General features: G+C 35.6%; 1 protein-coding gene across 12 annotated transcripts in view; it reads right to left on the minus strand.

Moving 5' to 3' along the window:
* The window catches only part of MEF2C (myocyte enhancer factor 2C), a 124165-nt gene that overhangs the window by 19367 nt on the left and 91722 nt on the right, over nucleotides 1–13076 (minus strand). For 9 of the 12 annotated variants that reach the window (XM_015652824.3, XM_033511346.1, XM_015652826.3 and 6 more), the window contains 2 exons: nucleotides 9176–9362; nucleotides 7997–8044 (listed from right to left, as the gene is read on the minus strand). In XM_015652824.3, the coding sequence (XP_015508310.1) occupies nucleotides 7997–8044; nucleotides 9176–9362 (235 nt within the window). The remainder of the gene's footprint in view (nucleotides 1–7996; nucleotides 8045–9175; nucleotides 9363–13076) is intronic. The other 3 variants (XM_015652828.3, XM_015652827.3, XM_015652834.3) reach the window with 1 other exon arrangement.

Here is a 13076-nt window from a genome sequence, read left to right on the forward strand (position 1 = left end):
CTTGACATTTGCAAATGTTAAGTCCATGTTCTGCACTAGGAATGCACTGGTCTTCTACACTAAGGTGTAGTCTAATAGGAGAGGTCACTGCCAATAATTTCTAAATTAGTACTTCCAGTAACTATTCTCGCACTTTAGGAGTTCACATCTTAATAAAATAAACGTAAAGGTGGCACCTGACTGTTTGAATTAGCCTGTGGTTACCCACACAAGCAACAGTGAGAAACCCGTCAAAACAATTCTCATTGTAATCAGCCTTCCCAAGTGGCAGGCAGATATTCACATGGACTCTCTCCTTGCAACCCCTGGAAACAGAGGTATATCTCATAGACAATGAGGGTCTGTGGTAAGTTATACACTGGGAGAAGGGGGAATGTGCTTTCATCTTCAAGGGTGATCATCCTTACTCCTATTTTATTTTTTTTTTTTTAATTTTTAATTTTTTTTTAAACTCAGCAGAGAAACAGAGCAATGGATGATCCAAGTAAAGGTCCTGTTTGTGTTTTTTCTGTCTTCATTACAATTACTATTGCCAGTATGCTTATAATATAGTGTCTGATCATAGCACTTTATTTTGTGCTTTCATAATTATTTAATGGCATCTCATTTCAGGAATATCAGATCACACAGCTTTCATGAAGAATCACTATCTTTCTGATATCTTTACTTTTAATTGTATTGATTAATTTATTTCTATTTCCACTATTTTATTCTAACAACTTTATCAATAGTTATGCTTTTTTCAGAACCTGTATATGTCACATTATCTTGTGTTGATTGAAGCTTCAGCTAATAAAACAGTGACTAAGTCAAAACTATTGAGAAAAATCATTTAATTATACAGTGGTCTTCAGTTTAATGTTTTATAAATATTACATGTCTGTAGTTTAAACATATGGCCTACTGCGCTATGAGCAACAGGAATATACTCTTGTGTCACAATTTTGTAAGGTCCAAACAATATGTCAGGGACCAAAGAGTCACAGCTCTTACCATGATAAAAGAGGTCTCCTGCCCCTACCATTGGTGTTGTACCTACAAGCAAATGGAGGTGGCACAGTGCAATGTCTGTGACCCTGCACAGTGCTCCCTCCTCATTCTCACTTGACATTTGCAAATGTTAAGTCCATGTTCTGCACTAGGAATGCACTGGTCTTCTACACTAAGGTGTAGTCTAATAGGAGAGGTCACTGCCAAGTGATGAGGTGGTTGTGTGAAACTTAGTTAGCATCACAGCTTTTCCAAAAAATCTTGCAGTTACTGGCATGGCCCTGATCTCTTAGCATGTGAACAATTCATATGTTGCCTTCCCTTGAGATCTGAGATAACCGCTTACCCTAAATATGTTTTTAGGACTTAATTGTGCTCTTATAAGTATGCTAGTTGAAAAGATGCTCCTGTTTATGTAAAAAATAAGTTGTTTTGTTTTGTTTTTTAAAATGTGGGTTGTTTCAACATTGTAGTGACTGAGAAAAAGGACGCAACACAAGGATGTGACTTATGTCAAAGAGAAAACTACATTGCTGAAAAATATATATACTTTGTGAAAATATAAAGGAGAAAAATACATGCCTGGGAAGAAGAGAGAATTTATCTCTTTTGACTGCCAGAAAGAGACTTTTGATAAATCATGGCACAGAATCACAGAATGGTTTGGGTTGGAAAAATCTTTAAAGATACCCAGATCCAACCCCCCTGCTAAGGGCAGGGACACCTTTTGCTAGACCTTACTCAAAACACCATCCAAGGTAGCATTGAGCACATGCAGGAATGGGGCACCCACAGCTTCTTTGGGCAGCCTGCACCAGAGTTTCACAGTTCTCAGTCAATAATTCCTTCTAAATCTAATAATAAATCTAATCTAAATCTGCACTGCTTCAGTTTGAAGCCATGACCCCTTTGTGAATTATCTGGTTTTAACAAATTGTTTGTTGATGACAAATGATTTGTGATTTCCTTTTTGGGCTGTTTTAAATCAATCATCATTTTGAGGAAATTTATTTTCAATGAAAAATATTTCAAGATGTGTAGTTCTGATTATAAACAGGATGCCTTAATTTGAAAATCCATCCCTGTCTCCCTCGGCTTCTCTTACTGGGAGACTGCTCCTACTGGTAACACAGGAAAAACCACCTTGTAAGAGATTTGGAAAACAAGTGGAACTGTTGGAGTCAATATCTTAATTGGTGAATCATATTAAAAGTTAAAGTGCAGCGGTCATGTTAATACTGTCAGGAATTTCCATGTGGGGCTGCAGTCACAGCTGCAGGAGGTTAAAAGTATTTATTGTTTTTTTTCCTCACAGTGAAGTCATTGCTGCAGTCCATGTCCAAGAAGCGTCAGCTATCCCTTTCAGGACTCAGGACAGGCATGAAATCCAGGCATTTTCTAATTTGCAATGCCTTTTTCTATTTTCTATTTTCTTTTTTCTTTTATATATTTTTTTTTCATAATACAAGAATATGTATTGCAGAGTGCTACAGAAGACAGTGTTGTGTCTTAGTGAGCAAGAATACAGACAGAAAAAACAGTGAAATCCCTGCCTCATTTAAAGAAAGCATAAAATTCCCCTAGACTTCACTAGGAAAGGGATTTTATCTAAAGAACCTGAATTCATCTTGAGGAATATTTGAAACTTCTTGTAATAAAGGAAGTCAATCATGCCTGTCTTTAAGATCTCATTTACAAAGAACCAGTTTGTATGACTCACTTAATTGTTCATTTCATGTGAACTTTTCTTTTCAAACCTTTCAAGCTGTCTTCTTATAAATACAAATATTGAGACATTGTTGAAGAGAGATGAAGAGACAGAGAATAACTAAATAAATTACTAAGTCAACACTTACAAAACTGATGGGAACCTAATAAAGGTAAATTTTTTTCAGATTTTCATTGTTGTCTACTGATAATGGGCTTGCATGGATCTCTTTGGGAAGAGGTCACATGAATTAGCTGAAGACAGACACACCCAGCCTTTGCATATAACACCCATCACAAGATTAAAATAATTTATTTATATGAACAGAAGTATCTAGCCTTTCAGACATATTCTCAAAGTTTTATTTATGTGACTTTCACATGTTATTTCTTACATGGAATTAGAGTTGGAAAGGCCTATGATGACTGCCTACATAGATATGAAATTCAGCCGATAGACTATTTCCTTCTACTATGTATTAGACCTGCCAAAAAAGTTTTAGTGTTCTGCCTGCTTTGACAAAATTTCCTACCTGTAGGTATTTCCCTCAAGACAATGAAGAAAAAAATATGTGTCTCTCTCCCTCTCTCTCTCTCACTCTCTCTCTCTCTATCCATCCATCCATCCATCCATCCATCCATCCATCCATCCATCCATCCATCCGTCCGTCCATCCATCATCCATCCATCCATCCACCTATTTGTCTCTATGTATATAGATATATATTCTTTTTATAGGGAGAAAACCTTGGTGGAGGAACACTTTAAGGCATAAAGGCATACAAGTGTAAAAGGAAAACCAGAGCGGTTACATTTTTCATTTCTTATCCCCTTCCATGGTTTTAAGTCAACCTGTCAATTTATCAATTTTTATTGTTTGGATTTGGCACTACTGCATCACAAACTCTGTTATGAACGACTGTGAGTCCTTTCTTTTGTACTGTGAGATTTCTAGCACAGGAACTATTGTTGACTACTGTACCATATTTTGCCAAGGCTATGGATCAGAAGTCTGTGGGTTATTGCACTCGTCAAGTAATAAAGGACAGACAAACTCTCCCAACTGGCAAACCCAGTTACTGTCTTACTAACGGGCTGCCCATAAACTGAGGTTTAAGGTAAGCTCATTTGTTTATTTAAGATATTCCACACTTGTAGTCCAAGAATTACCTTCTCTTGACTATTCCAAGATTTCAGGGTAGAGTGAGGAATATTTATGTAATGTTTTAATTTCTTTTTTTTTTAAAAAAAGACTTTGTTTATTTATATTCATAGTTTCAAAAGTCTATAAAAAATCCTTGCTTATTTTTGGTACTGCTGGTCAGCTTAATTGGGTAGATTGCGCATCTTTTTACTAAACCACTCTTTGAAGATATGCCATCCAGATTGCCTCTTCCCTGAGGGAATATAAATTAAAAATTGCTACTATTACATATATTCCCATGTGGCTTGAAATACTAGTAGAATATATAATACATTCACCCACAGTCAGTACACCACCCAGAAAAAGAAAAAGAGATTGAAAGCACTAGAAAATGATACTGGCTGGCCCTCCAAGACCTCAGCCTTTAGAAGATGAGAAGACAATTGTTGGCCTGTGGCTAATTTCCAGAAGGAAATTACTTGATGCTGATTTATAGGTAAATACAGGATTTGGTTAATAAAAAACATGGGATAAATTTTTCAAAATGCAATGCTGATCTATTCAGTTTCTAGTGCTTTTTAATAACAGGTTTAAAAGTAGATTGAAAATATTAGATTGAGAGAGAGAAAGCACTTATTTCCTCTGACAGCATTTGTAGACCCCCAAGAACTTTTGAATAACTTTCTCCTTTAGTTTAATAGTACTGTCAAGATGGGGCAATACAGAAGTTGAATAGAGAAACAAACAAATTACAGAAATAAAGAGTTGAAGCAAGTATATATTTTATTATACCCATAATAGATTTAAAACTTGAGATGGAAATTTTCCTTTGATTTTATTATTTATAGTTGTTTTAAGTCTGTTGATTTAAATGGACTCATTCCATTCAAAGGAAAACTTTTTTACAAAATACAAAATGTCTTTCTCTGAAAGCCATACAAAAGGAAAAAAAGAACTTAGTCTAAAAGCAGAACGCACTTCGAAAATCAAAAGTTCAAAATACGGATGCAAAGAAAGACATCTCTCAATACTGTTCTATTTTAAAACTTTAAAAATATTTTATAAATTTTAGTTTTCTACCAAACTTTCAACATAAAAAATAAGCCATTGAATAAAAATTGAGTTCAGATAATTGACTTCATTATTTATGTTATGACTAGAACTTCGCAGACATTACTTATTTCTGTTCAAGTTACCTTTAAGTGGTTTTGTTAAAGACTGGAAGTCTTTAAAATGAAAAGAACTTCAGATAGTCTATTATGTAAATAGATAAATATATAATTTAGCCCTTATATTATTTATGGAGTAAACTAAAATAGATTTAGAGCATACCTATTAGGGTCCAAAAAGTTATTGTTCTGTCTTTCAATCAAAAGCGTCAGTTTTGATAGAATAGTGCCAACAACATTGCTGTATTTATAATTCAGCAATGATACTAAATGTGAATTTTGTGAATTTACTCCAATTTTGTTGGCAATTGCTACTATCACATGCTAGAACCTACTCAATCAGTGTTTGGCTGAGAACAGATTTACTCTTACAAACCTGAGACATACATGGTAATTAGTTGTGTAATACAATAAAGAAGTAGTCAGCTTTCTAAGTTTCTAGTTTCTTTCCTAAGTTCTGTCTTAGGTTGACTCCCAAGATAAATTGTGGATGATTCTAGGGTTATTACTTGAAATAATGCAAACCAATGAAATAACATACTTCTTAAAATACTGTCTTAAATAATCTTTTCCCATTTCTGATATTGCAGTGATAATGCAATTTTTTTGGATGTAATTTATTGAAGTAGTGAAGAAAGTGAGATCTGGTGCTAGTAACAAAAACTGGTCTCATTTTATAATGTCAGAAATTAAACTGTTTAGACTCTTCTTCTAGGAGTATGTTATTTTGAATATATGCTTTTTATTTTTTGACATTGTGGAAAAATGCAAATTCAGAAGGTTCTAATTGGCCAGAAATATGAACCCAAACATGACCATGCTACCAGCTTCTCAGATGCCAAATAGAAGAAAAACCAGAGGTTTTTGTTTCTTGTGAAAAATGATGAACAAAGAGAACTTTTAATGTTTATTCTTCTGCACCCTAAAAAAAGATGACTGTCCAAAATAGTGTCATTGTGGAATGATGCAACTAAGGCAGTGGATTCAACCTTATCGTGACCTTTCCATCTTCTTTCAGCCCTTTATCTAATTCTTCCTACTCTTCTGCTTTGAAGAAATTTAGAAAACACTTCTTTAATGATGTTTAAAGCTTTTATTGTCCAATAAAGAACAAAGACTATTCCTGTAATTAAATATTTATGATGCATTCTTTGCAATGCCCCTCATATATATGCCCCACAAATCAGCTGCTTACTCTAAAGTTACATTGCTTGGGAGCGTAATGCAAATCCTTAATTTTTGATTGAGGATAATCAAACCATTGTCTTCCTATGCTTATATATGTTTTTAATATATTTCCAAAAAAACCCCATATTTAGAAAGAATATAAATTTTCAGCTGGTGTAGTGATATACAGATTTTATTAAGTGCAAGGATTATTATGAGAAATGCATATGAAGATGAATTTTAATCTTAGTATGCTCCTGTTTTAAAAGAAAACACTGCCTCCTTTACTAATTGCTTTTCAGGATCTATTTAAAGGAACGGGAAACCAGTAACGAGGTGATATTTCTAAATGAGCCAGGAGAGGGAGCCCCTTAATAGGGCGATCAATTCCTACGCCAGTCCGTCTGCCCGTTCCTGAAGTGTTGCTCAAGCTTAACAGTAAGATGAAATGCAAACAGTGCAGAAAGAATCTTTCTTTAGCTCTGTTTCACAGGTTAACAGGAGACAATGAACAAAACTATAATTTTCTGTCAAGCTTGCTTTTTTTTTTTTTTTTTTTTTTTTTTTTTTTTTTTTGAGAACAAAGGAGACATAGTGAAGTTTCCATGGTCTGCCTTCCCAACTCTAAAATTAATACAAAATGACTCCTCAAAGCTTCAGTATGTGTTTAAAGTGCCTTTCTGGTGCAGTGCAGTGCAGCTCTAACTGTACTATGAATGCATCACACAAACATCTGTGATTCATCTATGTGTGAAGATAAAAGGGAAATGGAGGTCCCTAATTCAGGCTGAGAACAGACAAGGGAGAAAAAACCCAAACCATTATATCCGACATTTCTTTATAAGTAATTTTAACATACAATATTGGAATTGTAATTTGTATCAGCCTTGATATATAGTGCACAAAATGGATTTTTCTTTACAATTCTCTCTGAGAGCAATTATCCAACAAAATATCTTGCTTTACCACTCAGTTGTTTTCTGCATGTGAACATACATGCTTCCTTCTCAAACTGCAAAAGTAATTTTGCCATTGTCTTTTGTAATCCATATTTGTCATAATGCAACATTGCTGATATTGCTAAGAAATCACTGAGTTTACTGGGCAAAGGGGAGTATTCTGACAACATTGCTTTGATAACACAGTACAGTTCTTACTAGTTCTAAGGGAGCAGGACTAAATGGCTCATCTTTTTCTCTGCCTGATTATTTTGAAAATCCTTTACCTTTTGTGTAAGCAGTCAAGCAAATACATATAACAAAACTTAAGTTAATTAATCACTGATCATTTAAGTAAATGCTAACAGATTTACTGACTAGCAATGGTCCTAGAGCAGGGGTTTGAAATACAATTTACACTCAGTACGTTGAAGTACAATGAGCAATTCACTATTAAAATCTTTATTCAAGCTTAAATTCAGAGAATGAAACCCCAATTCCACTCAAGTCAATGGCAAACCTTCCCAAGATGCTAAAAGGATCAGACACTTCTGATACTGATTCCACTAAGTTTTTCTAGAACAAGGAAAAGCAGTGTACCCAAAAGTTTTTATGGAAAGGTTAATGTGAAGGAAATCAGACATTTGTTTCTGTGGATTTTGTTGAGGTGCAAAATTTTTGATGCTGCTGGAAAACAAGTCCCCTTCTACTAATAAGAGAAACACAAATATCAGTGAACTCTCCACAACCTTAGGGAATTAAAAAAATTGTTAATCAATTTTTACTATCCCCCGTATAAAAGGGAGCTATTTTAGAACTCAGCTTTTGAATTAAGTCCTTTACTCACTTGGAAAAATAAATATAAATTCTGTTCTCTTTACCTGCACTGGTGCCTGCACCGGTTGTGAGGTCCCCACCCATCAGGCCACCTAGGGGGTTGAAATGAGATGTTGTAAATGAGCACAATAAATTACAAGACTCAGACATTCAAAATATTTCCTCTACCTTCAATCAGCCTGCTGTAGTACCCATTTCTTTCCTCTGACTTCCACAGGCAGTTGAATGAGACCCATAATTATAAAACCATGATGTTTAATGTTACCAGTATGAGACACTTGCCTTTCAAGGACAAATGAAGTATGGAGTACCCGTAATTTCCTTATTTTAGTTTCATACTTCTACAGCATATGAAAAATTATGTTTGGAAGTTATGTATAGTAGTCCTTCATTTGAAAACTATCCTTAGTTGAAAAGCAAAGGACTGGGAGGAAGAGGTTGGAGATGCCTGGAGAAGAATGTAACTCAGAATATATATATGTATGTATGTATGTATGTATGTATGTATGTATATATGTATATATATACAGATACACACACATATACATAGTTTTTAACTTCCTCGGCCTTTCACAGACATTCACACAAAGCATTTTTAAAACATCTCTTTGCACTTGGAGACCTCAAATGATTCTTTGAACCTGGTAAACTTAAGAATCTTCATGTTGCTGGAGCAAGACAGACTGAAAGAACCTAATCCCCACGTATCCTATTCAGAGATGAGCTTTCATCTACACCAGAACGAAGCACAAGCCCTTGCTATGTAAAGTACTGAACTACAGAGCTCAACTAACATTAACCCATCAAGGAACATGTGAATGAATCAATAAAAATAAATTCTGCATTTAGCCTGTGGACTGATTATTTAAGCAGTGAGTGTTCTAACTTACTTGCTTCAAATCATTTGCATTTGGCCACATTTTCTCCTCTGCTTTATGATATAGTGAGTACTTGCATGAATTAAGTAGATAAGCTGCCTTTTTATGAAAGAGCACGTTGTTTACCCTTCTGTTCTTTACTGACTTCACTGATTTCCATCAATCTTAATCAATGGTCAGGTATTTTTTTGGGCTTTTTTTCTCGTCTCTTTTGGAATTTTGGAAAATTTTGGAAAAACTCTTATGACTAATAAAAATAGAGTTCTTGTTTCTTGGAGTACAGTTTAAAGTGACCACACATGCAAGGAGCCGACTGTAGAAGGGATGGGATTGAACAGAGCATACCTGTGTTACCTGCACTTGGAGGCCGATGTGTCACACCAGGAGACATGCTATTCCTTTGCAAAGAAGGATGAGCCAGTGGTAAAAGGTTGGGGTTTCCCAGAGAGCTGACTGGGTTACTGTATACCAAACTGTTGTGGTTGGACACTGGGATAGAAACTGGCATCTCAAAGTTTGGTGGTGGAACAGCCTGTACAAGCAAAAAAGGAAAACAAATATGATAACAGTACGAAAGGAAAACAGCCTTCAAGCTCAGTTACTCTATATTTAGTTCAAATATTTTGTACTTGGTGGTTAAAATATTAGTGCTTGCCCCTTTCCCCTAAGACTCAAGAGAAGAGTTTCAAAATAATTACTAAGGCTTTTAAATATAATTTTTCATATCACAATCCTATGTTTGTTTAATGCAGCTTGCACATTTATTTTGTAAGAACAGGAAAGATTTTTTCCTTCTTTTCTACTTTTTTCTTGTTTAAAACAAATCTCTGCGCAATGTAGCACAATTTTCTATTTCTTTCATTTTGTGAAGTCATAATATTTTGCTTGTCGTACCTTAATCTAGTGCCATAGATTACTGCAAGATCAAGGTTACATGACAATGGTGACTTCATTACATGGAAAAAAAATGGAAGGTACAATACAAAAGGGGAGGCTTTCATTTCAGCTTGTGTTGCTCTAGCAATCAGAATTATCCCAAGTTACATAAAAGACACCATCACAGTACATCACTTTTTCGCTGAGTTTCTATCTTAGCTTGGAATGGCTTAAAAAAAAAAAAGTTCTCCTCAGAGACAGCTAAAAAACACAAGAAATTTAGATATACACTAGTCTTTGTGGGTTTTTTTTTTTGGGGGGGGGAGAAGTAGTGTTTAGTGATGTCTTTTCAACATCCTGTTTTCATACCCAAAGGCAAAATCTTCTCCTGAGCCACTTCCCTTTGCAAGAATGCTTTTAAAAAAACCCCAAAAACCCCAAATAATGCACTACACTAACAGAGATTGTGATGAGATGCATATCTCATTATGTTCTTAGAAAGCTCAGCTCAGGTTTTCTTGGTTGCTTGTGAGTTTGTTGGTTGTGATTTCTTGGGTAGCAGTTGCTTGAATTTCTATAAAAGTTATGACTACGTTAGAAATCTGTATTTAATTTATTTGCTTTTAAAATTATTATTTTCTTGCCTTTTTGATCAGAAAAACCTTTTCAGAATTACCTGACAACATTTTAAGTATTCAATATGTGAATACAGACCAAGCACCCCTCAATTTGCAATTTAGAAATCTTACAAGCTTCAAGAGCTTAAACACATAAAAAAAAAAAAAATTAAAGTAGCTTGGTAACATATTCTGAGGGAGGAAATCAAAGGTTTTAATTTTGTTGTTGGCAGCTGATAGTACTGGTGTATCTTCAAGGACCTAGGACGAATACACGGGGAGCTGGACATATCAATTTCTTGTCAGGCAACTGGGGCACCCTGACCTTGCGCCACCCATGTCTCTTCTCTGGCTGGAACTGTTGGCTGTGCCTTTTGTATTACAGAACTATCCATCAAATTATAGCTATCTCTTAAGGTTGTTGTTATTTTCTTTCTTGGTCCTCTCTAGGGACAGAGAAAAATTTACTTTAAATATAGAGGAATTATTTTGCCTAACCACTGAAACACAGAGCAAGGTTTTCAGGGTATGATGTTTAGGGTACTTTACACAAATGCTTTTGAATTATTTTGAAGTGTTAATTTAGCTCTGATAAATTCCTCTCCGTAGCCTGTGGCCTACTTTTTGTGAGAGATGGCCATAGCAACAGTAATTGAGTAGATGGACCTGCTGGCATTGCTCACCAGCCTGGGGGCACACGAGAATTTGCTTCTTTTTGCTTAGAAGCTGAAGTGCACTCCAATGGATGTATTTTCCATAGAGCTGATTGATTTAAGTAGAAGTAGGAAAGGAAGGTGAGATCTTTTGGGAATCCACATGTTCTGTATCTAATCTACAGATTTAAGAATCTACATGTAATCTACATGTAATCTGCACCCTCATGACTCAGGTATAGGTTCCTTGGAAATAGGGTCAGGTAGCATAATCTGAAACATTTTATCATCTTGAAGGTATATTCTAAACTAATTCTTTTTACTGGCCCCAGAAGGACCCAAAATGTTCCTAAATCCCATGTTAGTCAGAAGCACGACTGTGGAGCTCAAAGCTGGCTGCTGCTGCTGCTAATTCCTACTTTTTCAAAAGGTTTTAGCCAGTGAATTCACAGGAGGATGTGAATAGCTCTCCATGTTTCAGTCCCAATTACAGCCTGATGTGAGACATGAATAAGCCAACATGGTGTTTCTGGTTATTGGAACATCCAGAGCTGTGATGAAGTTGTTCTCCACCTGGTGGCTTTGAGCCCATGGTCCTGCCTGCTAGAGTGCCAGCCCATGTTGCATTATCTATCACCCACAGGAGAGCACTTTGCCTAAGCTTTTCTTCACCCTGTGTCACAAGACCTTATGACTTCTGCCCTCTGAGTCTGGGTAGAGACTACTCTTTCCCCTATTTTCTTAATATATTTTCCTAATCTAAATTTCTGTTATCTAGACTAAAACACCAGCAAAAATGCAAAACTGAAAGTCTTGCCAGAATTCTAAAAGCTTGTTTGCTTTAACCACTATACTCCCTCTTCCATGTACAAACCAAACTGCTTAAGATTCTTCTTTTTCTACATTTGTACAGCAAGAAAGAGCTCCAGTCTTGGTTGCTCTTTGGGTTGCCAGCAATTAACTGGTCTTCCTGTTGCTTTTATTTTGTCATCTAAAAAAAAAAAAATTAAAGTAGGTGAATTATTTGTTTAATTTCTGTACTAACAGTCTAGTTTTCATCATCTTACCTACTATCTGTATCTACTTACATCTGTTTACAGAGCGCTTCATAGGCAATTTTGTCAGGGCAAAGTCAGTTTACCCTCTGCTTTTTAGCACAATATACTGTATCTGAAATAAAGTAGTTTTTATTTCTTCTGCTCCAGTCAAAAGTAGAGAGAGAAGTTTGACTGGATAAATACCAGGATTAAACACTACATCTCTAGCTACAGTTTTCTCTGTTTATCTAACTTTATTAGAGTGTTACATGTTCCTCACCAAGAACTGCAATGTCCTGCAGATTCTGTAGTCATTCCTAGGTCATGTTGATTCAATTTCAGCTTGATGGACATTAAAGTTTCTGATGCACTTGTGTAATATCTATATTAGTAGGAACTAGGGAGGAACTGAGGCCATCTGAGGCCACAGAGCAGCTCATACTGTATCATCAAGCTTTCTCAACCTCAAAAAAATCATGACTACAGATAGACTGACAATTGGGAATTGTTCCTGACCTGGACTAACAACCAAACAAAATTAAGAAATTGTCTGGGAGAATGCTATTTGGCATTAAAAGGTGTCAAAAGCCTGCCAGGGACTGTTCAAAGAATTCACCTCAGAGATAAGCACCCAGTGTTAACTGCTTCAATTTGCTTTTTGCTTTTTTGTGGATTCTAAAATAGATAAAGCCTTACTGTCATGTGTATAAAGTTTGCCACATTTTTCCTTTTTTTCCCCCTCCTTTTTTCCTTTCTCTTTGGACACTACTGCCAAAGAGGGCAGATGGCTCACCAGAGATGGTACAGTCAGTGTACATCACACAGTGTTAGATCCTAACTCTACAGGCTGTGGTACATGATGCCAAACGAAGTGTTGGAAACTCACCCCCCTTGGAATTTAATGGACCAAACATTCTGTGTTAAATATTGATTTTATCCCTCCCATGTTCAGTCAGGCCTTCATTTATTTAGAGACAGAGATTCTTATAGCTTCTTTCTAGTGGGCTATTTCTGTCTCCTCTGCTTTCACCACTCTTATGAAATTTACAAATAAATGTCTAAT

Source organism: Parus major, chromosome Z (assembly GCF_001522545.3).
Source record: "Parus major isolate Abel chromosome Z, Parus_major1.1, whole genome shotgun sequence".
NCBI lineage: Eukaryota > Metazoa > Chordata > Aves > Passeriformes > Paridae > Parus > Parus major.